Source organism: Perca flavescens, chromosome 6 (genome assembly GCF_004354835.1).
Source record: "Perca flavescens isolate YP-PL-M2 chromosome 6, PFLA_1.0, whole genome shotgun sequence".
Lineage (NCBI taxonomy): Eukaryota > Metazoa > Chordata > Actinopteri > Perciformes > Percidae > Perca > Perca flavescens.
Window position 1 is genome coordinate 38,373,926 of NC_041336.1, and position 27,948 is coordinate 38,401,873.

At 43.2% G+C, this 27,948-nt stretch overlaps 2 protein-coding genes across 3 annotated transcripts in view; one reads left to right on the forward strand and one right to left on the reverse strand.

Annotated features, from left to right (window-relative positions):
* Positions 1–349: 349 nt before the first annotated feature.
* mms22l (MMS22-like, DNA repair protein) lies at positions 350–26,870 on the reverse strand. Of its 2 annotated transcripts, none has more exons than XM_028580068.1 (26): positions 26,767–26,870; positions 23,803–24,000; positions 23,345–23,470; positions 23,075–23,127; positions 21,597–21,684; positions 20,889–21,066; positions 20,532–20,625; positions 20,059–20,189; positions 18,744–18,857; positions 18,478–18,654; positions 17,973–18,041; positions 17,742–17,861; positions 17,054–17,289; positions 14,526–14,742; positions 14,104–14,393; positions 9,395–9,576; positions 8,706–8,856; positions 7,573–7,712; positions 7,019–7,164; positions 5,845–6,001; positions 5,532–5,677; positions 5,162–5,373; positions 4,171–4,337; positions 2,747–2,843; positions 1,541–1,708; positions 350–968 (listed from the first exon to the last, which is right to left on the reverse strand). In XM_028580068.1, the coding sequence occupies exons 2-26, from the start codon at positions 23,973–23,975 to the stop codon at positions 893–895; spliced, it is 3,708 nt and encodes a 1,235-aa protein (XP_028435869.1). In that variant the 5' UTR covers positions 23,976–24,000; positions 26,767–26,870; the 3' UTR covers positions 350–892. The 2 variants fall into 2 exon arrangements, with proteins under 2 accessions (XP_028435869.1, XP_028435868.1); XM_028580067.1 differs by lacking the exon at positions 26,767–26,870 and adding an exon at positions 25,889–26,093.
* LOC114557388 (proprotein convertase subtilisin/kexin type 4) overlaps positions 25,917–27,948 on the forward strand; it is a 256,104-nt gene continuing 254,072 nt past the window's right edge. The window contains exon 1 of the mRNA XM_028580817.1: positions 25,917–26,145. Coding sequence (XP_028436618.1) covers positions 25,968–26,145 — 178 coding nt within the window. The 5' untranslated portion in view covers positions 25,917–25,967. The remainder of the gene's footprint in view (positions 26,146–27,948) is intronic.

The following is a 27,948-nucleotide window of genomic DNA, read 5'->3' on the forward strand; positions in this document are numbered from 1 at the left end:
AAGGGATGCGTTGCAGTTTGACAAGGCTGGAAAATGACTAGCAATGACAGAAAATGGGACTTGGTGATTGTGGGAGACAGGAGTGAGACTTCATGTGATTAGGTGCAAACTGAAGCCGGATTGCAAGAAATTGCTGCGACTTGGAAAGGCGAGAGAGAATTGGAACAAACAGTACTCCTTTCCTTTAGTTTTTTTTTTTTTTAAAAACAGTCATTAAATCTGTAATTCAGAGTGCCAACCGAATAGACAGATCCAGCACCTGATGGTATAAGCACAAATAGTCAGTGCTCACATTCCTCACTATAGAACTGAAATGAAAAGGTGGAAACCTCAATATGAGCACATTCATATTTATTGTCACATTTTATTTTATTATTAATGCATCTGCCAAAATGCAAAGCTTCACCTTCTTTACAATATGTACATTATATACAACCTGGTTGATATTATGCCTAGGGGCATTCTTTGGCAAAGTACAGCTGATAAGGCATTTTCAAACATTCACAGTTTTGTGTATCCATGCTGCAGGGGCGTCAGACTGGGGGGAAAAAGGGGACTGAGTACCCAGGGCCCTCATGCGACAAGGGCCCAAAAAGATGCTAGAATGAATAGCTGTGGATGTGGGGAGGGGCCCATAGAAAATGGCTTTCTACAGGGTCCAGAATTATGTGCTACGCCCCTGGCAGCAGGTGAGGTTTTAACATTAACTCAGCTAATGAAATGCACAAATATCTTGTAGTATACCCTTGTAGGAAGCGCTGTACTTTTCTGATGACCACATTAAGAAATTGAGCACAGAAACATGAGGTTGGTATGACTAACAAGTGGCTATTGGAGCTGGTGACAGGTCCTGGAGCTGGTCCTTTTCTTTTTTTCTTTGGTGAAAAAGGTTTCAGTCCACTTCCAGACTGGGTATTTCAGCCTGCCCACTCTCTCCAAGGAGGCACAGCAACTTCCTATATGCACTCCTGTTAGGCAGAGAGATGGAGCAGTCTCTTTATTAGACACCTTCAATAAAGCATACAAATGCATAGGGCTGGGTATCGTTCAAAAATGTCCAATACTGGTACCCATACCAATATCATGACTTTCAAGATCGGTTCCTAAATGAACAAAAATAAATTATAACATTATGGCACAAATCTTTTTCAGCTCCTATTACATGAGCCCAGTGTCTGTGTAACCGAGTTTTTCCTGTGTGTCTCTGCAATATGTAACGTTAGACAGCCAATCACAGACATTATTAGATCTTGGTAGAAACATGCTGCGTGCTTATTGGCTCACTGACGCTGATGAGATTTACTCCTTTAGGTATTGAAATTGGGTATTCAATGACGAGGCATTTTTTCGATACTCGATACTTCTGGGGCAATTTGTTCGGTGCCTAAAATGCACTGAATTCAGTACCCAGCCCTACAACTGCAGAATATTTCCAGTTCTGTGCGTAACACCTGCTTATCGTCTAGACAACTTAAAAATAGTTCAAGGCCATAAATGCTGTCTAAGTGGCTTCCACGATGTGATTCATGTGCTTGCTCACCTCAAGGTGATGTTCCTGCCCAGTCCTCGCTTGTGTTCTGTGTTTCTCAGACTGACAGACAGGTTGGGTATGAGAGCTTGAACCACAGAGGGATCTAAAACAGCCACTGTCTCCAGGACACTGTATACCTGCCTGTCGTACACTCCCTCATTCTCCTCCACAAAAGACCTAGGGGCATTGGGATTACACAAACAGTAAAAGCACTGAAGGATAAAATAGGCTTTACTGTAATATATTGATATAGTAAGTAAGTAAGTAAAGTTTATTTCTATAGCACATTTAAAAACACCTCGCGCTGACCAAAGTGCTGTACATAGCGCATTAGCCACAGGGTAATAAAATAAAATAAGAAAAATAAAATAAAACACGTACAAATCAGTGATTTAGGCTAAAAAGTACATCGAAAGACAAACGCTTAACTACAAACATAGCAGGATAAGACAATTAAGATGCCGGGAAGGCCAATGTAAAAAGATGAGTTTTGAGCCTGGCTTAGGGTTAGGGTTGTGAAGTGCTTTAAAAACCATCAACAGTATTTTAAATTGTATCCTAGACTGGACTGGAAGCCAGTGCAAGGAGGCTAGGACAGGTGTAATGTGTTCACGCTTTTTTTGTATTCGTGAGCAGCCTAGCCGCTGCATTTTGGACCATCTGAAGCCGAGCCACCAGAGTCAGAGGGAGACCAAAGTAGAGAGAGTTACAGTAGTCTAAGCGGGAGGTTATGAAGGCATGGACGACTTTTTCCAGATCATTGTATGACAGAACAGACTTGAGTTTAGAAATTATTCTTAGTTGGTAAAAACTGGACTTTACAACAGAAGGTAATTGCTTCTCCAGGTTAAGATGAGAGTCTAAAATAACACCCAAGTTACGTGCATGGGGTTTAACATAGGGGGCAAGGTGACCAAGGTCGGCAGGGATGGCAGTTTTGGATTTTGAAGGACCAAAGACAATAACTTTTTTAACAGTATAACAGTTTTGTTATCATTTAACTGAAGGAAATTGTTAGCCATCCAGATTTTAATTTCGTTCCAACAGTCTGAAAGAGGCTGCATGGAGTTGCTGGATTTAAGTGGGATGTACAATTGGGAGTCATATATAGTATTACTCTGTGCCTACAGTGCTGATATCAAGGTTTGAGCATCCAACGCCACACAGCTCTAATACAGGTGTAGAGTTTTATTGCTAGACATTATTTTCAATTACCGTAAGACAGTGATCATCTGGTCACATGGTCCCTCTGTAGACACAGCGGCACATCGCTCCACCACAAGCTGTAAGGCATCTGTGCTCATCTTCCTCACTGCACAGGGAGGGACACACACACACACACACACACACACACACACACACACACACACACACACACACACACACACACACACACACACACACACACACACACACACACACACACACACACACACACACACACACACACACACACACACACACACACACACACACACACACACACACACACACACACACACACACACACACACACACACACACACACACACACACACACACACACACATCACTCTAACTAACGTCGTTGTTGTTTTCTGTATAATTTGCCCCAAAGTGAGGATTGATGACAACTGTTAGCATTAAGGACATGTTTGCAACCATCTTGCTGGTACTAAGTACTATGATTACAGCTTTCTTTTTTTGGGAGCTAAGTGAAGTTGCGGCAAAAGCGGACCTGGAAAGATTTATTTTGGAGAACTTTGAGGGAAAAAAAGGACTTTAACATTTGTGGTTATGAATCAAAATTACAGTCATACATACAAACAAACATACATGAGATTATAGAAAGACAAGTCATCACTGCGTTTGAGAAAACGTCAGTTTATTTACTGAGCTGTGGTCCTTTTAGTAGCTAACAGTTTCCTGTATGACATCATCAGAAGCAACGTTGTGAGTATGAGGGAATATAGAGACCCTCTCCCTAAAAACTGGGCTGACACCATGACGCTTCTTCCTTTCTATTGTGAAAGAAAAAGTTCTCTCAGGTCGTATACATATTTGGACCTGAGAGATCTTTTTCTTCCACACTATACATGAGCAGGTAAGCTGGTCTGGTGAGACTGGTGAGACTCATTCACATTACTCAGAGTTATGTAGATAACTGGAAGTTCTCTTTCTCTGCCAGATTGCTAAACAAGGAAATTCTGAGGTAACGTTACGCGTCAGATGGTTGGTCACACAAAAACATCTGAGAAGCTGTTATTGGAACCCTTTTTCGGTTTCTCTTTCCAAAAAAATACCTGGCAGGTGATTGGATGAACCATCTGTCTATCAAACTCTTGTCGAAGCCTGTCGGGAGAAAAAAAACTGCCTTTCCACCGAGAAAAGCCTTCAGTGCCCATCTTTGCTCTTCGCAGGATGCTGATTGGCCAGGCCACGGTGGAGCCTGACCAGACGGATTCTCACTTCATCTTGTGATATTGAGAGAATCCAGCTGCCGTGCAAGGTCAATTCTGAGGACCAATCCCAGCCACACTAGGTACCAAATGAGCCAAAGGATGCCCTCTATATCAAAAAGTGGATGGCACTAACACTCAATGTAGAAAAACGATAAGCTTCGGATTAGTTTGTGTGTATATGCACAAGCATGACCGTACCCTGCGGTTCGTTGACCAGCATCACGCAGCGCAGCAGAGAGGGGAGGGGCAGAGTGAGAAGGGCGGGGTCCGAGTCACCGTTTCGCCTCAGAAGCTCCAATAGGAACATCAGGAGAGCCGCGAGCCGAGGCGGAGGAGCATGACCTTTGAACTGCAGGAAGCTCTCACTGTAACATTGGAAAGGGATATTTCCAATAACTTTTAGTTCTGAAGAAAAAATGGCAAAGTTTAAGAAATATATTTGCTGAGAAACATAGCGGAAAACAAGAAATCATTATCAACAAGATTGTGGTTAGGTCCTGGATGATTAGGATTAAAACTGAGTCAAGGAAATATGAAATCTAAACTGCCATTTAGTTTTATTTATGTCCATCACTCTTATGCAGAGTTTCACCAAGTCAAATGTTAGACTTTTTAAGAGACCCTTTTAAGACCATTATGAATGAAATCAAAGACCTTTACCACAACATCAACAAAACCCTAAATTCAGTTTTTTTTCAAGCCAAGTATCTTAAACTTGCACTTCCCCGTAGCTGAAGAATAAAATCTGTTTTATGTCTGTGGTACAATCTGAAAGAGACTCGCACCAATAACAAGAAAGCTGAATGGCTGCAAGATAAGTTGCATGTTGATCCCTTTGTAGTTGTAATACAGCAAAATTATATTTGGACTAGCGAAAGAAAGAACTACAACATTACAGAGCATTAAAGGTAGCGTTACATGGATGTAGGAAAATGAAGACCTGTTTAACATTATTTAAAACCTAGAACACAATACTTCAGCGAATTTAATACCATTTAAGAGAAATTTAAGAAATTTTAGGCTTTTATAGACCACGCAGAAACCCTGTTATACTATGAAACACATTGCACACGTTGATTTGCTGGACAGGAGTCATATCCAAACACAATGTGGATATGAAACTAATGTCAAAGTCAGGTGGTTGTGAGGCCATGACAGGCAAACAGCACCCCCGGTTCTAGAGACCTACCAGAGCACCTCCAGGATGGTCCGCCTCAGCGCTGCTCCGCGGGTGCTTGGGTTGGCCTCGCAGGCGCTCAGAAGCACTGGGTGGTTGGCAATGATTCCCATGGAAGGTGAGGCAGGAAGGAAATGGTCCAGATACCTGCGGGTAACAGAGCGGAGCTGCTGCTTCAGGTAGGCGCCCTGCGACTGAGACACACTGGAAGCCACTGACAGACCCTGCGGGAGGAATAATTAAAAAGAGCCAGAATGAAAAAAACACTGAACAAATTACAGATGATGAGTGATGAAAGGGATCGGGTTTCAGGTCTCTTTCAGAACACCAAACACCTTTGGGCCTGCTGCGTGTACAATGTACAGTGTATGTTTGTCCTAACCTGTAAATATAGAGGCAGGCTGTCCCTGAGTGCTTTGTCTTGCTGTGTCAGGTTGTGGGGAAGCAGCAGCCCGTCCACAATACGGAACAGCAGCTGCTGGGCTTTAGATGTGGCCAGCAGGGGGCTCCAGTGCTTCACTATGCAACCTGAATCAAACAGGCACAAAACAGAGTCAGACAGACAAGTGTAATGATTCTAATATAACTAATGTCTTTGCCTCGGGCCACACAATAAAAAATAAAGCAACAAAGCTCCTGAAGCTTGGTCTATTGTATAATATAATGTGTTTAAAGTATTTGGGCTGTGCACCTACCAACAGCCCAGTAGGTCAGCTGCAGTCCCTCTTGGTTCTTGCTGACCAGAGAGGGTTTAATGTGTTTCAGAATGTCACCTATGTAGTCCAGGGCTCTGGTCACCATGGCTGAACGCTCAGACAACGCCTGCAGTCCACCGTACACACTGCCTACGGCCTGACACCATGCAGGAGAAAGCAGATTAGAAAATGTAAATGCATGGAAATATCTTCATGTAAATAAAGCAGGCTGCCATGATCGACCAATACTGGTTTTTCAAGGCCGATACTGATACCGATCATTAGTAGGTAATGAAAATGATATTTGGAACCCATATGCATTTACAGTGAAAATGAAAATCTTTAAATCAAAATTAAGATTTTGGAACATTACAAACTCCAACACAAAACTTTGTTTAAATGTTTTAAGTGATTTTTTTATAAATTTGAAACTTACAACATAACAGCCAGTAACAGAGAGTCAGATAGTGTTGTGGACGGACAGAGGGACAGACAGCGCTGTAGCCGAGCCAAAGTACAACACTTTTTAATTCATTAAAAAGGTGCTCGTTTTTTAGGCTACAACATGTTTTGTCACATACAGCAAACATGTCCTCACTATCCGCTAGCTGCCTGTCCCCTGAACACACTGTAAAAAAATGTGGTCTCTGTAGACAGCCCAGGCTCCACAAATGTCTTCCAGGCAATAACCAACAAGAAGGATTTGGGGGTTGGGGGGTTAGTGCGCGGAAGGGAGAGGGAGGGGATGGGATGAGGAGGAGGAGGAGGAGGAGGAGGAGGAGGAGGAGGAGGAGGAGGAGGGGGTGAGCTAGCCTCCACTTAGTTTGACAATATTTCGAACGTCAACAAGAAGTGACGTCACCCAACATCGCTTAGAGCACCTTTAACTTTATCGGTTATCAGGCAAATAAAACGCTGATGCAGATAATCTGCAAACTGCCAAAAAACGGCCTGATAATCGCTCTATCCCTAGCTATGACAGTGATATGCACATGTGTGTGGACTTGAGTGAAAGTGCAGGGCCCGGGATGCATTTCCGATAAGATCTAAGATAGAGTATGCTGAGTACTGTAGGTCTTCCAAGCATAAACCTGGGGAAAAGGGTTACAACTCAGGGACATCGTAGACATCCTACAGTAACTCTGTGCATTTGACACCTGTGAGCATGCGTTACCTTGATAAAAACCTCCAGGGCTGCAGTGGGCTCTAGCCTCGTGGCTGTGGGCTGGGGGCCCGGCGCTCTCTGCAACAAATTGTCCACCTGAGGAAGTCTCAGCACGAGCCGGGTCAGTTCACACAGTTGCTCCTCCACAGCCCGGCCTGGAAGCAATGAAGGCACAAACACTGGTGATTTCAATAATAATGGACCCTTCATCCCTAATACAAGACAAACAGGTAAAGGTTAACGAGACAAAGATTTTTCTTCACAAAAAGATGCAACAAAATCCGTTCAATTCAGAGCAAAGTTAGGGTCAAGAAGCTTAAGGATCTACATTTGAGTACTGCAACATTTCTAAAATCTGTTGTTGCTGCACACAATTGGACAGACTATAAATTGTGTGTGTCTTTTTTAGTTTGGGTTCAGGGTGGAGTTAAATAAATCCTGGTTATAATTTGCAAAATCTGATGTCTGATTCCCTAACCTTTACTGTCTGTATCGAAGTAAATCCCGCCTGGTGTCCAAGGGATGTTTAATAATGTATCACATTGTAGACTCGCCGGCATTACCTTTTCTGCTGTCAGACCCATCTGGGTTTTTGTGAAGGTGCTGCTGCAGAACACAGCGGAACCAGGCCCTTACTGACAGGCTTTGGGCCGAACCGGAAACAACACCGGCAGAATCGCTGCTTAATGAGGACACCAGCTCACTGGGAAAGGCAGAGACAGAGAATCATTTCACACAAATGTAATGTGTGTAGTTCTAAACAAATATTGAATTTACCCATCTTAACTGTTGATGAAGATGTGAAGAATTATCAAGGGCTCAATATACAAAGACCAACACAATATGTAGACAGAAAGACGCATGTGACTAAAAAATAAATAAAATAAAAGAATGGGACAACTAGACCTATACGCAGGCACACTCAATGACAATGGTAAAATTTACATTCTTTGCCATATTGTGCTGAAGTGGTCATATTCTTTTGTATTCTGACAGGAGAAGGTCTATGCCAAGACACAAGCCTTTATTTAAAAGATGAAATCCACTTGTGTCTGAAGCAAATAAATGCCTTTTCTATCAGATTTTGACATACAGCTTCTACTGATGAGTTTAGAAGGATAACGTGAGTGAAAAATAATTTCTAAAAGGTAATTTAATAAAATTAAATAAGAATAAAACTGTTATTTCATTTTATAAATGACATATTGCTAACAGCTCAAGGTGTAGGGAATAGAGGCTTGGCAGGCTGCAACTTCTAAACAATCAATACAAGCAGTGTCCTTGTTCTGGCTTTACATTTAGGTGTAGCACCATCACTTGGCAGTGTCTGAAGAGGACCTTTGAGGGTTGAAATAGTCCCATTGTTTTGTACCCTTGAGTGTGATTTTGAAGCTGCATTACATTTTGTGTTCTGTTTAGAGGCATGGGAGCAATTTTTTCATTAAAACCTATTTTGATAATACCAAGGACACTCACTGTCTAATTTATTAATTAGATACCACCAAATATACCTACAGGATTAGTCTAAAACAATGTTGTCAAGTGGCATGTACCATGATGAAGCCTGATAGCTGACAGGTTCAGACAAGTACCTCATCCCTGTCTGACTGACCTGATGTCGTCCCTTTGGGAGTAATGAAAATGCTTTGTGATTGAGGTAAAGGCATACAGGGTAGATCTCGAAGGCGAACTGTACCTGTTTTGGAGCAGATGGGGAAGGTAGCGAGTTACCAGGAGTGGGTGAACCATGTCGTCCCAGCCAAAGCATTGCATTATGGACCGGACTGGGCTGGGCTGAAGGTCCTGGGGGGCAGAGCTCGGCAGATCAAAGGCCAACAGGGTGAAGCCTAAAGGAAGAAAAAATTATTACTAGAAATCTCCTATCTCCACAACGCTGTGTCAGCGCTGGAGTATGGTCTGGCTACACTATCTATTCTGAAAAAAACACTCTAACTTTTTTGAACCTATCACAACCGTCCTGGGCAGCACTACTTCCCAGTAGCCGATATAGAGCGAGAGGGGAGGGACATCCGGCGCAATATCAGGCTTTATCCCAGCAATGTACATGTGTTGAGCCAGACTGCCAGAAAGATGATACATGCATGCAAGATTAAAGTGCATTGTAAGGAATGTAGGCATGTGTCCTGACTAACTAGACCAGTTTTTTTTTTTTTTTTTTTTTTTTTTTTAACCATGTTCTCTTCCTTAAACCATCTTATCCTCCTCCCAAACTACTAATGTTCTTATCTCTGCCAAACGGACCCTAAAATTATCTGCCTTTATCTAAAATGCTGGCATTGACTTTGCAGTCCCCCACCCCTCCATCTGCAGCCCTTTCCTGCCTCCACTCAGTGTCTATTTTTCCTGTGAGTGGGCATTACTGACCTGCAGCGGCATCTGCCAGCTGTGCTGGAGGGGTCTGGGAGAGGCGTAGGCTGCGCAGGAAGGGGAAGAAGTGTGCCCAGAGTGCTGCTGCCACCGCTAGGTGGCGCTCTTTCACCACACTGCTGTTACCAGGAGCCCAAGCCCCGGTGGGTGCTGACTGGACACTGCGCTGATGGACCCGTCTGGAAGGACACAGACACATATACACAAAAGAAAGCAGATTTGCAAATCTGTCCAGATATAAAATCCATAAACATAGCGCTCCCTCTTGTGTACGACCCTATCCAACTCCGCCCTCTACTTTCTTAAATCCTTTTTGCTCCCCCCGTTTTTCTCTTTCACTTTGTGTTTTCCCTCTCTTCTCTCCTGGGGGATTAAAGGGTGCGGCGGTACGCTGCAGGGTGGAGGTAGAGGTGGGGAAGGAGAGGAGGATATTATAGGCATAGAGTGGAGCCTAATGCTGATCCCCTGTACACAGACTATACTTTGGCTCTTCTGGCTCATCTCATCCCTGGCCCCAGCCGCTACAGCAGCCCCACAGTGGCTGGCATTAGCTCAGATAAGCAGCTGAAGGAGCTGTAATCTCATTTAGACTGGAGATGATCCTCCTGTCCCCCTCGTTCGCCCGGATGGGGGTGTGGGGAAGGGGCGTTGAGGTGTGCTGGAGAAGGAGGAAAGGACAGAGGAACTAGTAACCCCCCACCTTCTATCCCATTCTCAACCACGCACTCTAGTCTGCTGCTATAGTACGCACATACACACCTTAGCAGTGCCTTCCCTTCCAGCAAGGTTGCATCTAATCCAGAGAGAGCTGAGACAATCGATTAGAGTCTGAATTCATTAGCCTCGTTACTACTGCGGAATGGGCCTTTCACACCCATCAACCCTCATTGTACAAGACATCATCAGAGACCCCACTTAATCCTCCTCACTGCCTTTCACACCCATCAACCCTCATTGTACAAGACATCATCATAAAATATAGCATCCTAATAATGACAGAGACACATCAAACACACACCCAGGCACAAGCCGAATTTAATCCCTGTCCACTTTCTGTTTTAGATCATTAACTTAAAGTGTAATTGTAAAAGTAAAAAGTGTAAAAGTTGTAATTGTTACTAAATTTCTCATAAGTAACCAAACAGTAGTTGTCCTTGACTTTGAAAAGAAACGCTCAGTATCCAGTAAAAGGAAAACTCTTCACAGGGAGGCTGGTATTATATCAAGCCAAAGAGATGGGAGACCAAAAACAGATCCAACATGGTGTGCCAATGCCAGCTCACCTCATCAACCAGCGACGCCCCCACTCTCCCACAGTAGAGGGTCATGGGAAGGAATAAAACTGAGGAATTATGCCTGGGACTGGCTTCTTGCCTCAGCACCATGGCAATGGCTATCAAGAGTGAATGTTAGGACCTTCCACTGCCTCAGCCATTGGCAGAATAATTCTCATAATGTGTGCAGATTCCACACGGCTCTCACTAGACATAATGATGCACAGGCTAAATTTGCCAGGCTACATAATTGCCCATTAATTGTGTCACAGAAAAGGCATTAATCACACAAAGAGATACCGAGAATTGCCAGCCCGAAGAATTATGTTTAATTTGGTGGGACGGATTGGAAAGAGAGAACATGGTATTTTGTTATGTGGTTAAATGGGTCAGTGTGGTCCAGGCCATAACACAGAGGGCCTCTGGGAGTTCTCTTCTTTGCCATTAATGTGCAAATGCGTGCCCTCCAACCCCGAGATCTGAGATAGGAAGTTTGGGAATTAGCAAAGCTAACGAGATACCATGTGATGGCAGTAAGAGAGAGTACACTTAGTGTTTCACTTGTAGTGTGTGGGCAGGTGTGTAGGTTTGTGTGTGTGTGTGTGTGTGTGCAGGCAATCAAGCAATCATACCTACATGAATCAGGCAGAGGGCACTGTAACACTTAACTTTACAATGTCCTTATTCTAGTGTTTAAGCTCATTTATTAACCTTTTGTAAGCAGTCTAAGTACAAAGTGACAGTAATACTTAGTAAAGCCCCCAGTATATCCCAGGTGGTGTGAAAACTATTTAAGAAATCACATGGATATTAAGAAATGCAGCAAAACCTGGAATATGTACTTACTAGGGCTGGCAATGAAAGCTCAACACTTTTTTTGAAAATTATTGAAATGTGTCCGCAGCACTGACTAGCAAAAGATTTACTACATTTGGCATTGAATGCTGGCTCAGATTTGCTTTCTTCTTTATCTAACCTTTGATCACAGTTTCTGATTTAAAGTGGTTCCAATCAATACTTTCATATTAACAATGGAAATGAAACGATGAATGAAATGTGTCATGTGAAAGCGGTCACTCGTAGAGAATATACCCCCAGATAATTATCACCCAACTCTGCAGTTTCCCTCCACTCTATGGAGCGTTTTTGCTTCTTTCTTCTCATTGTCAGGACAGACAAAGTTTGCGACTAGCTGGTGAAAAAAGCATTTAGCTTCTCAAGAGCCAAATATTTCACTCAGAAGTTGGTGGAGACCAAAACAGAGCTTAAAGGAGTTATTTTTAAGTTTACATTGACCAGCTAGCCAGATACATGACTCCAAATGACTGAAATAGGAAAAGGTTTATAAGGTGATAAAATTCCAATGTTGTCATTACAGCTCACTATGCTGCCCCCAAGTGGCCAAAAAAGTCACTTAATGCAGCTTTATAATAACTTTACAAATTTTAGACTGTATTTTATTTAAACAATGTTTTTGTACATCTACCAGCAGGGGTTAAATTGGGCCGGGGCTCAGCCCCAGCACATAAGCCTGCTCGTTTGTCCAGATGTGCCTGCTTGCAGTCTAAATATGTCACATAAAATTTGATGAAAGTGATGCTTTTGAAAACATGATATGTCTGACAATAAATGAAAGATTTTTGAAATGGCATGCCTATTTTGTCTCGGTGGAACTGAGATAAGAACAATCGGAACACGGCAACAACCCGCCCAGAACAGCAGACAATTCACCACTGCAGGTCAACTACATAAAGCCAGCGTCTACGTCGGTAGGATTAACAGATAAAATGCCTTCTCCTAAAGCTAAAACCCCTGTTCGCAGCGGTGGGAGCCCGGTGCTCGGAAGCTCCAACGGCCGCTACGAGTTCATGTCGCTGACCAAGCCGTTGAACCGTGTCTCGCTGTTGCATCTCATCCAGCGGTAGGGCTCCAAGCCGGCCACGGCTCGCCTCCGAGCATCGGAGAGCCCCACTCGGTGCCATGTGTGCGTGTGCGTCTGTGTGTGTGTGTTAGTAAAGAGAGAGATTGGGAGAAGGAAGTTTGTGTGAGGTGGACCTGGTCACCACAGACCCAAATCTTTTCAGCTGTTGGTACGGTCATTCTGCACTGTCTCTTCATGTGGCACATTTTGTTTGGCACATTGTATAGGTCACTTCTTATATCATAACAAGGTAATATAATGTGTAATCAAGTGATGACTGATTAACAGTAATGTAAATGCTAAATGCCCTAATACCTGTTGATACTACAACAATGCAAAGTATAGGCTCTTAACCTTGCAATATCATGCAAGACTCGATTTCTCCATTTCTTCGGTTAACATGAAAATAAGGGTTTTGTAGAAAAATTTGTTTTATTTCTAAAAGTAAGGTATCCAAAAACTATTCTTGTGGTATCGGTACAGAAACTCAGGTACTGTATCAGAACTAGTATCAGAAATGTTTAATTGATTCCCAACCCTGATTTTACTTTCATGAAGGCAGTCATTGCACCTGGTTTCTTTTGCACTTTTCTTTTGTGTTAATGCTGCCATCATGACTACACTTGGACCAGCTCTGTTAGCCATTGTCCAAGATTTCAATTCCATTTGGAACATATCCGTGTAGCAATTCAAAAAGTTTAAAAGTACTTATTTTAGGTAATTAATTTAAGCATAAGTACTACTTGCTATACTACTTACGATAATTATGGTTCATTGGAAAGGAAAATAATTGTTGCAGACTTAAAAAGCTGGCGAGCAAGGTGATACTCAACTCTTTAACAACAGATTTAACTGAAAATCTACAGTGAAGGATCACACACCATTCCCCACTCCGTAGCCTTGCAGTCTCACCTGATTTATATCTCCTCTCACTTCTATTCCCACCTCTACCTCCCCACATAAACAGACACTGTTTCAGCTGTGGCTCTCTGGCCTTCAGCTGGGGTCGCTCGTGTAACCAACACCCGTGTCCTACGGCTGAACCCGTCCTGATGCCCTACTGACCATAGTCTCTCAACGCACTCACAGCACCGCCACCGTCCCCATGACGACAGGAGGGTCCATGACGGGTCCCTTGGGCCTGTAACTCTACACAGAGCTTCACCAGCACCTGTTGAGGGTGACATGGAGGCCACTAGGTCTGCTGAGACTAAAAGGGGCCTCAACGCAACACAGGGCCTTTAAAACACTCGTTCCTGCTGACAGCACAATCCACCTATTGTCAGTATGAGAAGCGAGTGGAGTCCGGGATGGGAGGAGCAGAAGAAATCTCTCTATTCTGCTGTAGCCACTTATCAGATTTTAACAGAAGCTTAGCTTGGCCTTGGTCAGAAAAAAATTGTCTGAATGGGCCCACTATCTGTGAGGGAGCAGTTATCAGGGAAAGAAAAGAATGAGGGAAACTGAGAAAAAGTAAGAGATACCGGTACTATTTACACCAGCTGTCTCACCTGAGCTGGGCGAGGACGATCTGCAGAAAGCCCAGGGCGGAATTCAGCTCTGAGAGGCGGCAGGCAGGCAGCAACCAATCAAACCCTTCGTTGAGCAGCTTTTCCTCGGAGAGGTTGAGACTGGTGCTCGTCTCGAACACCTCGGCCACGCCCTCCAGGTATGAGCCGAGGGGCCCCCAGAGGGCAAGTCTGCGAGAGACCTCGGTGGTCTTATTGTAGAACTCTTTGGCCGTCTCATTAAAAGAGGAGGCCAGCCAGCTGGCCTGTGCACCAACATCCAGACCCCTCTCCTGGAAGAAAACATCAGATGATGTCAAAACATCTTGAACTGGTGGAATTTGTGCATCGACAAAAAGCCTTTGCTGTGTGCCTGGCTTGCAACAATAAACTTCCTGATACAATTTCTGATTGACAAACAATACCTGGAACAACAGCAGCAGTGAGAGCTGTCCCCTCCAGACCAGGGTGCGGTGCCCAGGGGGGCAGTTAGAGGGAAGGAAACCCAGCAGCTCACAGGCTCTGCTGGCCACATCCTCCAGCTCCACCTGCCTGGCCACCACCAGAAACAGCAGCAGGAAGTTCATGAGGCCTGCCTCCGGTAGCTCCTGCATCTTCTTTGAGGAGAACTTGGAATAAATCCTGGAAACACAAGCGAACAATAGAGAGAGGAGGAGGAGACAACGCTTTGAAATGTGGCACAAGAGATGTTCTGCTAGAGGAAAAAGTGGTCAGAGACAGGGATGTGTTCAGGATTACAGAGTCTGCTCTTCACAATATCACTTAATACGGGGCAACAAAATGGTTGAATTGAAAATCCAAATTCAATTGTTCTTTACTTCCACTGACCAACTCTTCAGAAGTGATTTCTTCTTCTGAAACCTCTGACTTTAAATCCTGACTAACTGAACTTTCTACCCCCACCGTGCATCCCACCACCTGCCTCCATCGCCGTCTTAGCTCCAGGCAGGCCTGAGCCTGTGTGTGTGTGTGTGAGAGAGAGAGGGAGTAAGCAGGATCTAACAGCGTGCTGGGTGGTTCTCTACCCCAGCACGCTGTTAGATCCTGCGGGCACTGTGGAGAAATGCCTTTAAAGATCATGTTAAATGTCAGAGACACTCAGACACACAGCAGTAGGCGCTTGGTCCTTCTCTCTACAGCCAAACCAATTTACTGCAACACCAGAGAGATCAATAAACACACACACACACACACACACACACACACACACACACACACACACACACACACACACACACACACACACACACACACACACACACACACACACACACACACACACACACACACACACACACACACACACACACACACACACACACACACACACACACACACACACACACACACACACACACACACACACACACACACACACACACACACACACACACACACACACACACACACACACACACGGAGCACCCCCCCTCCCCTTTTGTTTATTTACACCCCACCTCCCAAACATAGATGCAGCCCACACAGGTGAGTAGAGCTGCTGTTTGGGTCAAAACACAAACAGCCAGCATACCAAGACAGACTCATCAGACAGGTGTAAGAAGTATGATTGATATGAAGGAGTGGAGAAAAACGAGAGGACCTGCGAAAGACCAGGTTAACACCGAAATCATCTTAGTTAAACCCACAGAGGACTATAAAAGGACTGCCAAACATGCAGTCAGACTGTGAGAGGAGGAAGATTTAAATAGATGAATGGGTAATATGTAACAGGGATATAAGCAGCGTGCTGGGAGCAGCAGTGAGGATTTTCTGGGTTCTCCCAACCTGTCTGTCTGTTTGTTTATTCCGGACAGCTTTTTTTTCTGGAGGCGAGCAGATGCTCCTAACTCCCGTCGTTGGAGATCAACATGCTCGCAGTCGATCCCATTAATGCGGCGGGCGCGGGTGCCCCGCAGAGCCCGGCCAGGAGTAGGAGCACTGCCGAATGCTGTAGCGATAGAGTGGGCACGCCTCACGCCTCCTGAGGGGGAGGAGGTAGTGGTGAGGGAGGGAGGGAGGGGGGGGGGAATATCTGGACCTGTCCCAGCACAGTCTGGCAGTTGCCAGACTGCCTACCACCCACATCTCCCCGCTCCCCACCACCCAAGCTCCTCTCTCTATCCGTGTTGGAAACCAACACAGCTTCGTTAAGGCGAATTAACCGCCACGCTCGTTAGCTAATTAGACCCCATGTCTGCAGTGCTACTGAGCACATTCCAGACAGAGGGAAGTCATTAGGCGGATTTATCTACGGCTGCCTCTCTCTGGCGCCCAGCCGGCCTTGGATATAGGATGGTCCAGCGCTCAGTTCTGATGTGCACATTAGCTTGTGATCTTTCCTCTCTTCTTTCGTACTTTCCTTCACAAAAGACACACACTCTCCCTCCATCCAATGGCCTCACACACTCATCACTGCTCTAGGGAGCAGGTGCAGTGTGTGTGTGTGTGCGCGCGCATCTGTAGGAGGCTTCTTGGCTCTGGTTTGTGCTGAAGAGCAGGTGGTTGACTCCTGAGACACCTGCTCAACTGGGGGGCCTGAGTAAATATCAAAGACGCACTGGGAGACTGCAGTGCACCTGGCACGCACACAAACAAGACTGAAATGCATGATAGTAAGCAAACACACATGGTGTTTGTGTATTCATGCAATTATGCACCTATATACACAAATCCAAACAGCACACTAAACACATCATACATTAGAAGATCAAGGGGAAAAGGGGAATGCTACAAAGCCTAGTCCTGATTAGTAATCATTTTTCACAGCCTCTAATCGATGTTTTCCCTTTGTATCTTATCTCTTCCTTCAAACTATACAGTATATGCTGTATATGGAGTCAACTTCCTGGCTGTGAGACATACTTTTCATGGTGGAAGTAAATGTGAAGGAGCGAGAACTACAAAGCCCCCCAGCCTTTCTATCCGTACTTACCTTCCTTTGATCTGTCTCTGTGGGACTCCACCAGCCCTGTCCTGGGAGAGGCACAGGGCCAGCACTCGGAGGAAGATGTGGAAGGAGTTGGCTGAGCGGTAGAGCTGGGTGTGTCCTGGAGAGTGGAGGGGAGAGGGGGAGCAGCAGCTGCGAGCCTGCTCCGACAGAGCCAGGGGCGTCTTGCACAAAGTGCCCACGCCAGACATCCCGAGCCAGGGTACAGTGAATGCAGCACTCTGGGGTGGAGGGACAGAAAATAACGTATAACGTAACTGTACAGACCTCGGTAATAACTTACAAGAAATACGTGCTGCATGACCAATAACTGTGTAGCAACCTTTTCAATAACATGACAAAGAATTGGAAGTGTGTTATAAAAAAGCAACAAATATGATGTAACTCATAACAATCTTAAAAATCACAGACAACAAATAACGCCTTACTTTCTTACATATAGCAAAACTACAGTAGAAGAACATCAACAAGAAAATCCAAGACAAAGAAATAAAAGAATATATATATATGACACACGTCACAAAGTAAGCTAAAGGGGGTCTGATTGTAGAAGATATAATTAAAATGAAGGCAACATATCAAGTTTGAGCAATTTTGATCATCTGCATTACACCATCAGTGACTACAGCCTTTGGTTTCCTTCCTTTGGTTTGTTCTGACGGTTGGTGCTCACCAGATTCTTGCTGTAGTAGTCCCAGAGGGTGGAGACAGCACTGGTACTTGGTTCCCACAGCAGACAGAGACTGAGACAGCAGTGGACATGCATCCTGACCTGCTCCTCTGCCAGACCTCCCTGTTATTACAGACAGACACGCATACACACGGATGGGTTCAATTTACTACTGAGACTGTATTTCTTTTCAATGAAGTTAAAAATACATGTGTCAACAAAAGCAGCGCTGACCTTAGGGTTACAGGTTATCTTGAGCAACTCTTCCACAAAAGTCCAATTATCCCCCAGATGTTTCTGTGACTGCAGACAAAACAAGATGTATCATTTAAAAACAATATCGAACAACAGCAATTAATGCTTTTTCATCAAAATCATACTGTAAATATGGGTATAAGGGGTGAAAAGTAAGTAAGTATGTCACCTGCATTCCTATTTAAGACTAAAGTAGACATTGCCTGCAGAGGCATCATCAGTCTCACTTATTTCAGTCCTATATTTCCCCAACGTGTCTAGTTTTGGCACCATTCTTTATTTAAGTGTCAAGACAAATTAATTCTCAAGACTAAATTTAGATTTGCAGAAGCCTCTTGGATCAGAGGCAAAATGGCTTCTGTGAAGAATTTTTGTCTTTACAGTCCAATACCTGGATGAATTAGATGCACCTACATGCATGTTTAGTGAAAGTAAATATTTGCAGAGTAACATCTTAAAGTGTCGATGACTCTCGGTCTCTTACCTCATACTGGACAGTGCCGTTGCGACTGTACTGCCCTAACATTGCTACATGAGTGAGCAGCCACCATGTGAATCCCAGAGGGTCCTTACAGTGCGTGGGGAGGCCGCTGAACTGCTCTGCTGCTGGCTTTCCTGAAACCAGAGGCCTCAACAACGAGTTCATGTAGCTCCAGAAAGACTAGAGAGAAACACACACACAGGTTCATTTTGTATAGATAGAATCTATATAATATTGTGTGATTCTGAACATGTCTGAATTTGCGTTACCTGTGTATGCAACACTTTGTTCCTGTATTTCAGAAGGTGCATGAGCTGGACCCACAGCTCTTTTGTACAGGAGCAAAGGTAGTGATGGCTGCTCAGTGCCTCTGTTGGCCTCACCTACAAATCAACAGGATCCATTTAACATTAGGTGTGTAAGGACACATCGATCTGGATCGATCTATCGATTCAATGATCCACGATCCTATGTTATCGATGCAAAGTGAAAAATCGATACATGTCGTCTGTAAGATGCCCCTTTATTTTAGAATCCCACTTTATATTTAAAACATCTTTGTTTTTAATTTAAATGTCTGGAAAGGCTTAGTAATAACGTTTTTTTTTGAGTTGCTATAAATGTAGTCTCGCATTGCCAGACCCTCCCCAGCACTATGGAGAAGGTCTGGCTAGTCCACACAGCATTTCGGGATAGGAGAAAAACATGCTCTGGTTTATTGGAATTTCTTTAAACCAATCACAATCGTCTTGGGCAGGGCTAAGCTCCGCACGGAGCCACTGTGCCTCTGCTAAAAAGTCTCGTGAAGGAACTTGTTTTGGTGGAACATGTGTACGTTCAAAAGTTGTTTTAGTCATGCAACAGAAAGCTCAGATTGGACAGATAGTCTAGCTAGCTGTCTGGATTTACCCTGCAGAGATCTGAGGAGCAGTTAACCATAGTCCTCACAAATCCACCGGAGGTTAGAACGCCAACAACACAAAAGGAAGCCCAAGGCAACGGACATCCGGCCTAAATGAGGGACATCCGGTGGAATTTCCGGCAGCATCGGAGCAATCCCGAAATGTGTATATAGACTATTATAAATATAACTGAATCAAATTTAAATTGTATCGTCGAGACAGACTTTTAAGATATCAGATACCAAAAAAAAAAAATCAATATAATATTGTATCGTGATAAAACTTGTACCCCTATTTAACATAGAAAGCTCCCAACTGCAGTTCTGTTCTACATAAATAAAAGGTCTTTCACTGATATGAAGATTATACAATTAGTTTGATTATATTTTGTACTATAAGTACTCCGCATGCAAAAACACGGTTTAATATTATTAACGTCCAGTACTAACGCTGTTTTAGAGACTTCTCCACCCTGGTCTGGGGGGGGGGAAACGTTTTGTGGGCATGATGAGATGCCAAATTCATATTTAGTCTGTGCTAGCCGCAGCTGCCATCCATTTTCTATCAACCAAGAACTACATGTGATACACCAGAATTGCTTTTTTTAAGCTAAAAAACAACCTAGAAATGCCGCTGGTACATCTCAACAGTAACGTTTAATGAGTTGTGGCCAGCTGCCCACCTTGCTGTATTTGCCTATGGCCAGACCAGTTAAGTCACACAGCAGACCGCACAGGTGCTCTTCAAGCAGACTGGTATCGGTCAGGTTCTCTCCCGTCAGGTTCACAAACTGGTGGGCGTACACCACCTGGCCTGGAGACAAGAACAAGTAAAATTACTAAATGCCTGTTTCCATGAAAATAACTTGACTGTGAGCTGCAAATCAAAAGATCAAGCCCACAGTTCTAGTTGTTAGATGTTACATACCAGTCAGTGTACAACCATTCACTGTCTTGTATGGAGAGAGAATATTGTGTCTCTGTAGCATTAGCTATGCAACAATTCCACACTTTGATATTATTACACAGTTTCCCTCCCATAAACAGGTACAACCAGCCTCTAAACTACAACATAATACAAGTCACATATCACATTTCTTCATCTTCAGTGTCTATTTCCTGTCTAGATATTCAGTTGCAAGTACCAGACGCACACCTTGCATCTTGTGACCAAGTAGGTGAAGGATCTCCAAGACTGACCAGTGGATGTCAAGATGAAGGTGTAACAAATGCCAAGAGGGAGGAAAAATCTGTGGCAGAAATACAGAGCACAGAGGTTCAATGTAAACAAGCAGGAAAATCAAATGAAAATATTTCCTCACGTTGTACTAAGGTTCTGGGTAAAGAGAACTCTTAGGCAAGGGCTATAAAAAAAGTCATCCCTCTAACATCTTAGGTTATTTCCTTTGCTCTGTAAGCCTAATTACATTTATGCCATCCACACTTTTGTTGCAACTGTTTCAAAGCCCTATCATCTTTACAGCCGCACCCGATGCCTATGCATCGCACACACCTTTCCTGGGTTAGGTATGGTGAAGGCACTCTGAATGTTGGCGTGCAGGTCTTTGAGTCGTCCTAAGAGTAGAGTGATGCCAAACACCTCCTCCAGAAGAGCGGAGGGGAGTTGAGCCTCCAGCTCTTCATAGGAGTGTGAATGACTTGCATCCAGGGAGCTGAAAGGTTCCAGGTATCTAAACAGATACAAAAGGACATGCATGTTCAAATACACTAACACATGCTGTAAAAGCAGCATTGAAACACACAGGGGTGTCAAACATACGGCCCGTGGGCCAGAATCGGACCGCCAAAGGGTCCAATATGGCCCACTGGATGACTGGATGAAAATTGCAGAGAAGTAATTAATTCCGATTCCAAATTTCCCACTTTAATCTCAGAGAATATCAGAAATTTACAACACGAATCTTAGAAATTCTGAGTTTTTCCCGGAATATTACCCCTCTCTCCCGGGTCCCTAACATTATTATTCTTTTCCTACAATAGCCTTAGAATGCTGTTGTAGCAGTTGCGTTTGCCAACACCAAGCTGACAAGAAACTCTGTGGCAGATAAAGTTTCTGACCTTTCTGGAGTGGTTTAGTGGTCTAGTCCTTGAGATCAAATTAGCGGGATGTGGCCCATGAACTAAAATGGGTTTGACACCCCTGATATAGATGAAAACAGAATTAGTGGTACTGGCGTTGATATAACATATGGAGAATTACCTATGCACGAAGACTTTGACATACTGAAGAAATGAAACACATTGTTGTCTGAGGTCCTCCGCTTCATAGTGGAGGCTGCCTGCTTGACCTACAACACATGAGGGATGTTGTGGGCAGTATTCCTCCATCTTACGTAAAACATGCCCACTGTATCAGATACCAGACACAACTCAAACACTAGAATTGAGCTGAACAATCTCTTAATGGTAAACTCATTTGTTGGAACAGTAGGCCAAGCAGATTAATTAGTGTGGTCACTTCAGAAAAGCATACTATTACACCCATGTGTATCTTTATTAGTCATTCAATTTAAATATAAAATGATACAAAATTGATGCAGCAAAACCAGAGGTATTGTCTTTTTTATTCCATGAGTTCTTCTTCCTTGTCAAAACCTGAAGCCCACAACGCAACTCAACCGTTGACAGCTAGTTCAGAAATTTGGGTGTGCTGTGCTAGTAGCCGCAAACCGACTTTAATGTGTAAAATCGGTGGTTTCCCTTTAATGCACGGGAAGAGCTGCCAAGCAGTGGCCTAAACTTATGTTGCTGCTGCTGCTTCCTCAGTTAATCATACTAATCGCCTTACATGTGTGTACTGTATGTTGTATTTATATTGTCTTTGGCTAGTAAGGAATTTGCCTTGTGCAAAGCCATTTTCCTGGCTGATACTGTGGCTCACTGGTTAGAACAACTGCCCCTTATTTGCAATGATTTAAAGTTCTAATATTATGCTCATTTTCAGGTTCATAATTGTATTTAGGAAGTTATATCAGAATAGGTTTAAATGGTTTAATTTTCTAAAAACACCATATTTTTGTTGTACTGCACATTGCTGCAGATCCTCTTTTCACCCTGTGTGTTGAGCTCTCTTTTAGCTACAGAGTGAGACATCTCACTACTGTTCCATCTTTGTTGGGAGTCGCACATGCTCAGTACCTAGGTAAGGACTACTAGCCAGTCAGAAGCAGAGTATGAGGGTGTGCCCTGACAGTACCTAGGTAAGGACTAATAGCCAGTCAGAAGCAGAGCAGTTTGTGAACAGGGTTTTCTGTTGGAGATGGTAAGTCCCTTTGGGGTAGACTTTGGGCTTTTTCACTTTGTAAACCTATAACGTGCACAAAAAGATATATAACACCATAAAGGAAAGGGGAAAAGCCAAAAAGCATAATATGAGCACTTTAAAGTTCATAATATAAGATGTCTAAGGGAGTATACTCAATTTTCAATCTTCAATATTCAGATTTCTTTCCTTTATAGATGTAAATGGATGCTAAAACCCCCTGTTTGCAATTTGATATTTTAAAACTAAAAACATTTACATTTCCACTTATACAAACATTATCTGACTACATAAAAGCATCTTGCTAACACAAACAGATGTCTGTTAATGTGAGCAAATAATGTCTTGCTGTGTGGACAAAATACTGACATAAAAACTATTAGCTGGACTGTGGATTGCAAATTGCACAAGCTTACCAAAGTCATGTGAGCTGGACTGTACCAAGGACTCCAGCCTGTAAAGCTTTTGTCTGAAATACAAAAAAGAGCAACCAGTGACATGTATGTGAATGACCAAAGAAAGAAAACAAAAAGAAGCTTTGTCTAAGAAGGATTCCATTTCTAAGCTTGTGCCGCCATAGAAAATTACCTTCAGATTAGGCTGGTTGTAGCAACAAAGATTAACATTAAAACTGGGTTTATTTTAAAAGCAAACTTAACTGGGATCTGGTTTAGATCTTGGCTTACCTGAACAGACCAAATAGTAGCTTTGTAGATTCCACCAATGCAGTCTCCGTTACCCAGGGGAAACCAAAGAGCTCCACTGTGTCTGTCTCATACTCCGCAGGGGCCGGGTCAAGACGCAACAGCAGCCTACAGAGCGGACGCAGTCACATAAGTTAAGACTTCATTTACTAAGGTTTTACTGCCGCTGAGACTTCTGCTGCCACCCTATTACAATGGAGGTGACATTTGCAGTGCCCAAAGCATCAAAAACTGACCTTTGAAAAAAATCAACAGCAGTGTATGTTTCCAGAAAATTGACCCTTACTCAGGATAATCCACAGATGTTGCTGTCAACGGTTTTCATTGGGGCCATTTCTCTGGCACAAAATAGGCACAGTGAAAACTGTTCACATCCAAGTGGGAAAATATGTTTGTTTTTTTTGGTGCAATTACGGTGAACTGATGGACAGTGACTCTACCGTTTCAGGGAGCCTCTTGCAGTGTATCCCTCTGCGGAGAGTGCTCCGGTGGGGTCCTCCTTTGTTTCAGAGCAGCAGAAGCATGGCGGTCGGGCTGGAGTCAGCTCACATAGGCTGTCTGCTGCGAAGGGAGAGACTGGTGGGGTGAGAGATTGGCTGAAGTCGTCTGCCATGCTGCCGGTACAGAATCAGAATCTCCTTGAATGACAAAACATTGTATTGAGACATTACAAGATTGTTTCACAAAACATGCAGACAAAAGTAGCAGGACTTCACATACTGTAGGGAGAAGATTACTATTTAAAAGCAAATTAAACATGAGCCTATGTTCAAAGCAATATACAGTATTAACCATAGCTATAGCAGGGCTTGACATTAACTTTTTGAGGCACTTGTCCTTTGGACAAGTACATTTACGTTTCACTTGTCCATGAACAAAAGTCACTTGTCCGGGTAAAGATTAATCATTTTATAATTTTTTTTATGTTTTGCTAATGCAGAATTTTAAGAAACCATTGAAAGCATCCAAACACTATCAACATTAATACAATTCAGTTTAAACAGTAGAAACAAATGTGTCCCAAGAATAGATTTCCCCTTCAACAAGAAAAAAGGATCTCCAGACTCATAATACAAAGTTATACTTTGCACGCCGTGCAGAAGTTAATATATTGAGATTCTAAGTGAATATTTTAAAGTTTCTCATTACTTTCAGATCCCTAGTCAATATTCTAAGTTACTATGTCAATTGAGATATTTTGAGATATTGAGTCAATATATTGAGATTGTAAGTCAATATTTTGAATGTTCTCATTGCTTTGAGATTCTTAGTCAATATTCTGAGTTACTAAGTCAATATATTGAGATACTGAACCAATATGTTGAGTTACTAAGTCAATATATTACGATACTAAGCCAATATATTGAGATTAAGTCAATATTTTATAGTTTCTCATTACTTTGATATTCTTTGTTTATATTCTGAGATACTGAGTCAATATATTGAGATACTAATTCAATATTTTGACCAGAGGTAGTGGTGACTTGAACTTATACTATATCTAAAATAATTTTGTAGACATAACAATGGATTTTGCCACTAAATGTTGGTGTCAACGTGTTTTTTTTTTTCTTTCTTTCCACAATTTCACTTACCATGGGATCCTTTAAAAAGGTGTAGCTACTTTACAGTTGATTATTACCTGATATTTAATCCGCTACAAACGAGTAGCGGAGCAGCTAGTAACGTTACGAGGCAGAGAGCCAGCCGTCAAGAGTCAAATTAACTTCATGCTTCATCCGCACAAAGCACACTTCTATCGTCACGAGTGACAGCTTTATTCGGCTCGTTTTCTGTGAACGATGTGGGGACGGGGTAACGTTAAAGCGTAGTTAGTATGCTATCGTTAGCTAACTAACACCGGCTGCCTGGCTTGCTGGTTCCGCGGTGCTTTCATGCTGTATCGCTTACAGAGAAGGAGCTGAACAGTGGGCTGGGTCTAACGTCAGCGGTCCGCTCTCCCGCTGCTGCTGGGTCTAACGTTAGTTAATGTATTTGTTTCAAATCGGTAAAGTAAAATCTGTAACATAAACGGAATGAGTGGCACATAATAACGTATATAATGCTTCATCCACACAAAGCACATTGCTATCGCCACGAGTGACTTCTGTTTTCAGCTTGTTTTCTGTGAACGATGTGGCGAGGAGGTAACGTTAAGGTGGAGTTAGCAAGCTAACACCGGCTAGCTCGCCGTGCTTTCATGCTGCTTCGCTTTCGGAGAATGCGCTGAACAGCGGGCTGGGTCTAACGTTAGCGGCCCGCCGACCCGCTGCCCGGGATTGTGGGGTAAAATATGTATTTGTTTCAATTCTGTAACATTGACGAAATGAGTGGCATTTTGATTTGTTTGAGTTTTAACTTGTCCAGTGGGGCAAGTAAATTTCTCTTCCACTTGTCCTACAAAAAATCCAGTCAGTGCCTTCTAATCACTAGCTAGTGATTAGTAAACCGAAATAGCATTATTTCTAGGGACACTAAACACAACAGAGCTTCCAGAAACACAAATGTTATGAAACATTTACAAACCTTATATTTCGGCTTCTTGTGTAACGAAATATTCCTTAAATGTATAGCAAAGTATGAAGACTAACGTTACATCGCTGGCATGATTTCGTTGTTTGGGTTTTCATTCTCTCCCGCGCGGAAACTCTACGCATGCGCACACAGCCTCGCGTCCGATGATTGGTCCGAAGTTTCACAGTGGGCGTGGTCCTGTCATATCGAACGACACACAACAAGAGAACTCGCCGCAACGTGCTTCCTTTGTCGTATGATTTACCCAGGTGTGTTGCTGTTGTGTTTGTCAAATAGACTCTTTCTTGTTTTAACGTCTTTATTTTTCGAGAGTTTTGTAAAAGAGCAAAGTCAGTGCCTTCTATTATACAGCTGACAGCGCCAGCTGTATTATTGTCATCCTCAAGAGACTTTAAGTAACGTTAGGCCTGATTTAATTTTGTCTATGTCACAGAGGCCAGGTCTGTCGGAGTTTAATTTACACCACAATATATTAGGATACTAGGCCTTAAAAGAAAAACACACGACAAATACTGCTCAGTATGTCAATTATTACCATAAAAAATCCTATAGCATACACATTTCTGCTATCAAAAGGGCTTATGCACTGAACCAGAGCACCTGCTCCATGCCATGACTTTTCTACAGACATGTCAAAGTCCCTTGTCCCCCTCAGTCTCGCTGTAGGGGTCCCGCCCAAATTAATACAAAACAACGCAGCGGTTTCAGTAGAATTTTATCCACGCTAACCCTAATTTCCATATGCAGATCTGTCTCTCCCAGTCCCTCTCGCCATCACACCATTTCTTGCATTCTAATGGATTCTCACATCTTTACAAAATCCCCCCCTACCGCCACACGCCGTGGATGTGCTCGTTTTGTCGACTTACAGTTCGTTATTTCTGCACGTTTGACCTGTCCCGTGAGGAGATGCACGATAAATGCGCTGTTTTGCATGGTCTATTTTACACGTTTTATTACCAGGAGTCAGTGGAGACAATAAAAATGGAATCGTCGGGAGATTTTTTTTTTTTTACGATACATCGACCTCCCGCTTTGCTTTCAACAGGAGGCAGTCCGTCTCTGTGAAGGCTCTTTCGCCTGGAAGGGAAAGGTAAATGCTTTTTTTTGTCACGACTAAGCTACAAACTCATTCAATCCTTTCTATGCACTGTAGTACATGGAGGGAGTGAGGTATGAACCTGTTTCATCCCCCCTCCCCTCGCCCTCAGATGTAACATTAGCCTCGTTTCCTGGCTTTGATGCACTGGACAAGGTTGGATTTTGGTTTTAATTCAAAATTCAGGACTAACAATATGACTGGAAACTTGATTCAGACCTCATCCTTATGTATCACCAAAAATGTGATGATGAATGATGCAGTGTGACTTTATTATGTTAAGGTAATAACCTGGTGTTGTGATTACTTGCATGCTTTAGGCTTCTTGATAAACGTAATGAACTGTGTCTAAAATGACTAGCTAACATATGGGTAGTTACTACTGACTGCTACAGAAGCAACATCCGTTGGAATGTGGCCCCACTGTAAAATTAAACAATAGTAAAAAAACATACACCCACACAGGTGTTTCCCATTTCTAGACCTCGTGGTATCTGGGTGGAGCTAGCTGAGGATAGACCTTTCTCCCATGAGATGTTTTCACTTGGTACAGTAAGAAATGCCAGAGAATTTCTAATAAGGGGAGAACTTCCACTCTCTGGATACTTCCGGCTTCTGAACTGGTTGCAGTTCCACTCTGGTTCGATATGGGGGCGCTCACAGGCGAGTGCAGAATGAATGGAGGTCTATGGAGCTATACTCAGGATATAATTTTTTGTCTAGTAATTTGAATGTTGCATTCAAAAGGGGAGGCTAAGAAAATACACACTGCTGGGTGTCAGATTTTTTTAAAGTGGCTTTTTTGTTCTAAAAAGCCTTTTAAAATGTCAATGACATCATTACACATATACGGCCAGAGATACTGCTTTACGGCGAGCTCTGAGTCACTTCCTTTGTTCTCGACAACACAGCTGATAGGTTAGACTCTCCCTGTCAATACAGCACAGCTGAT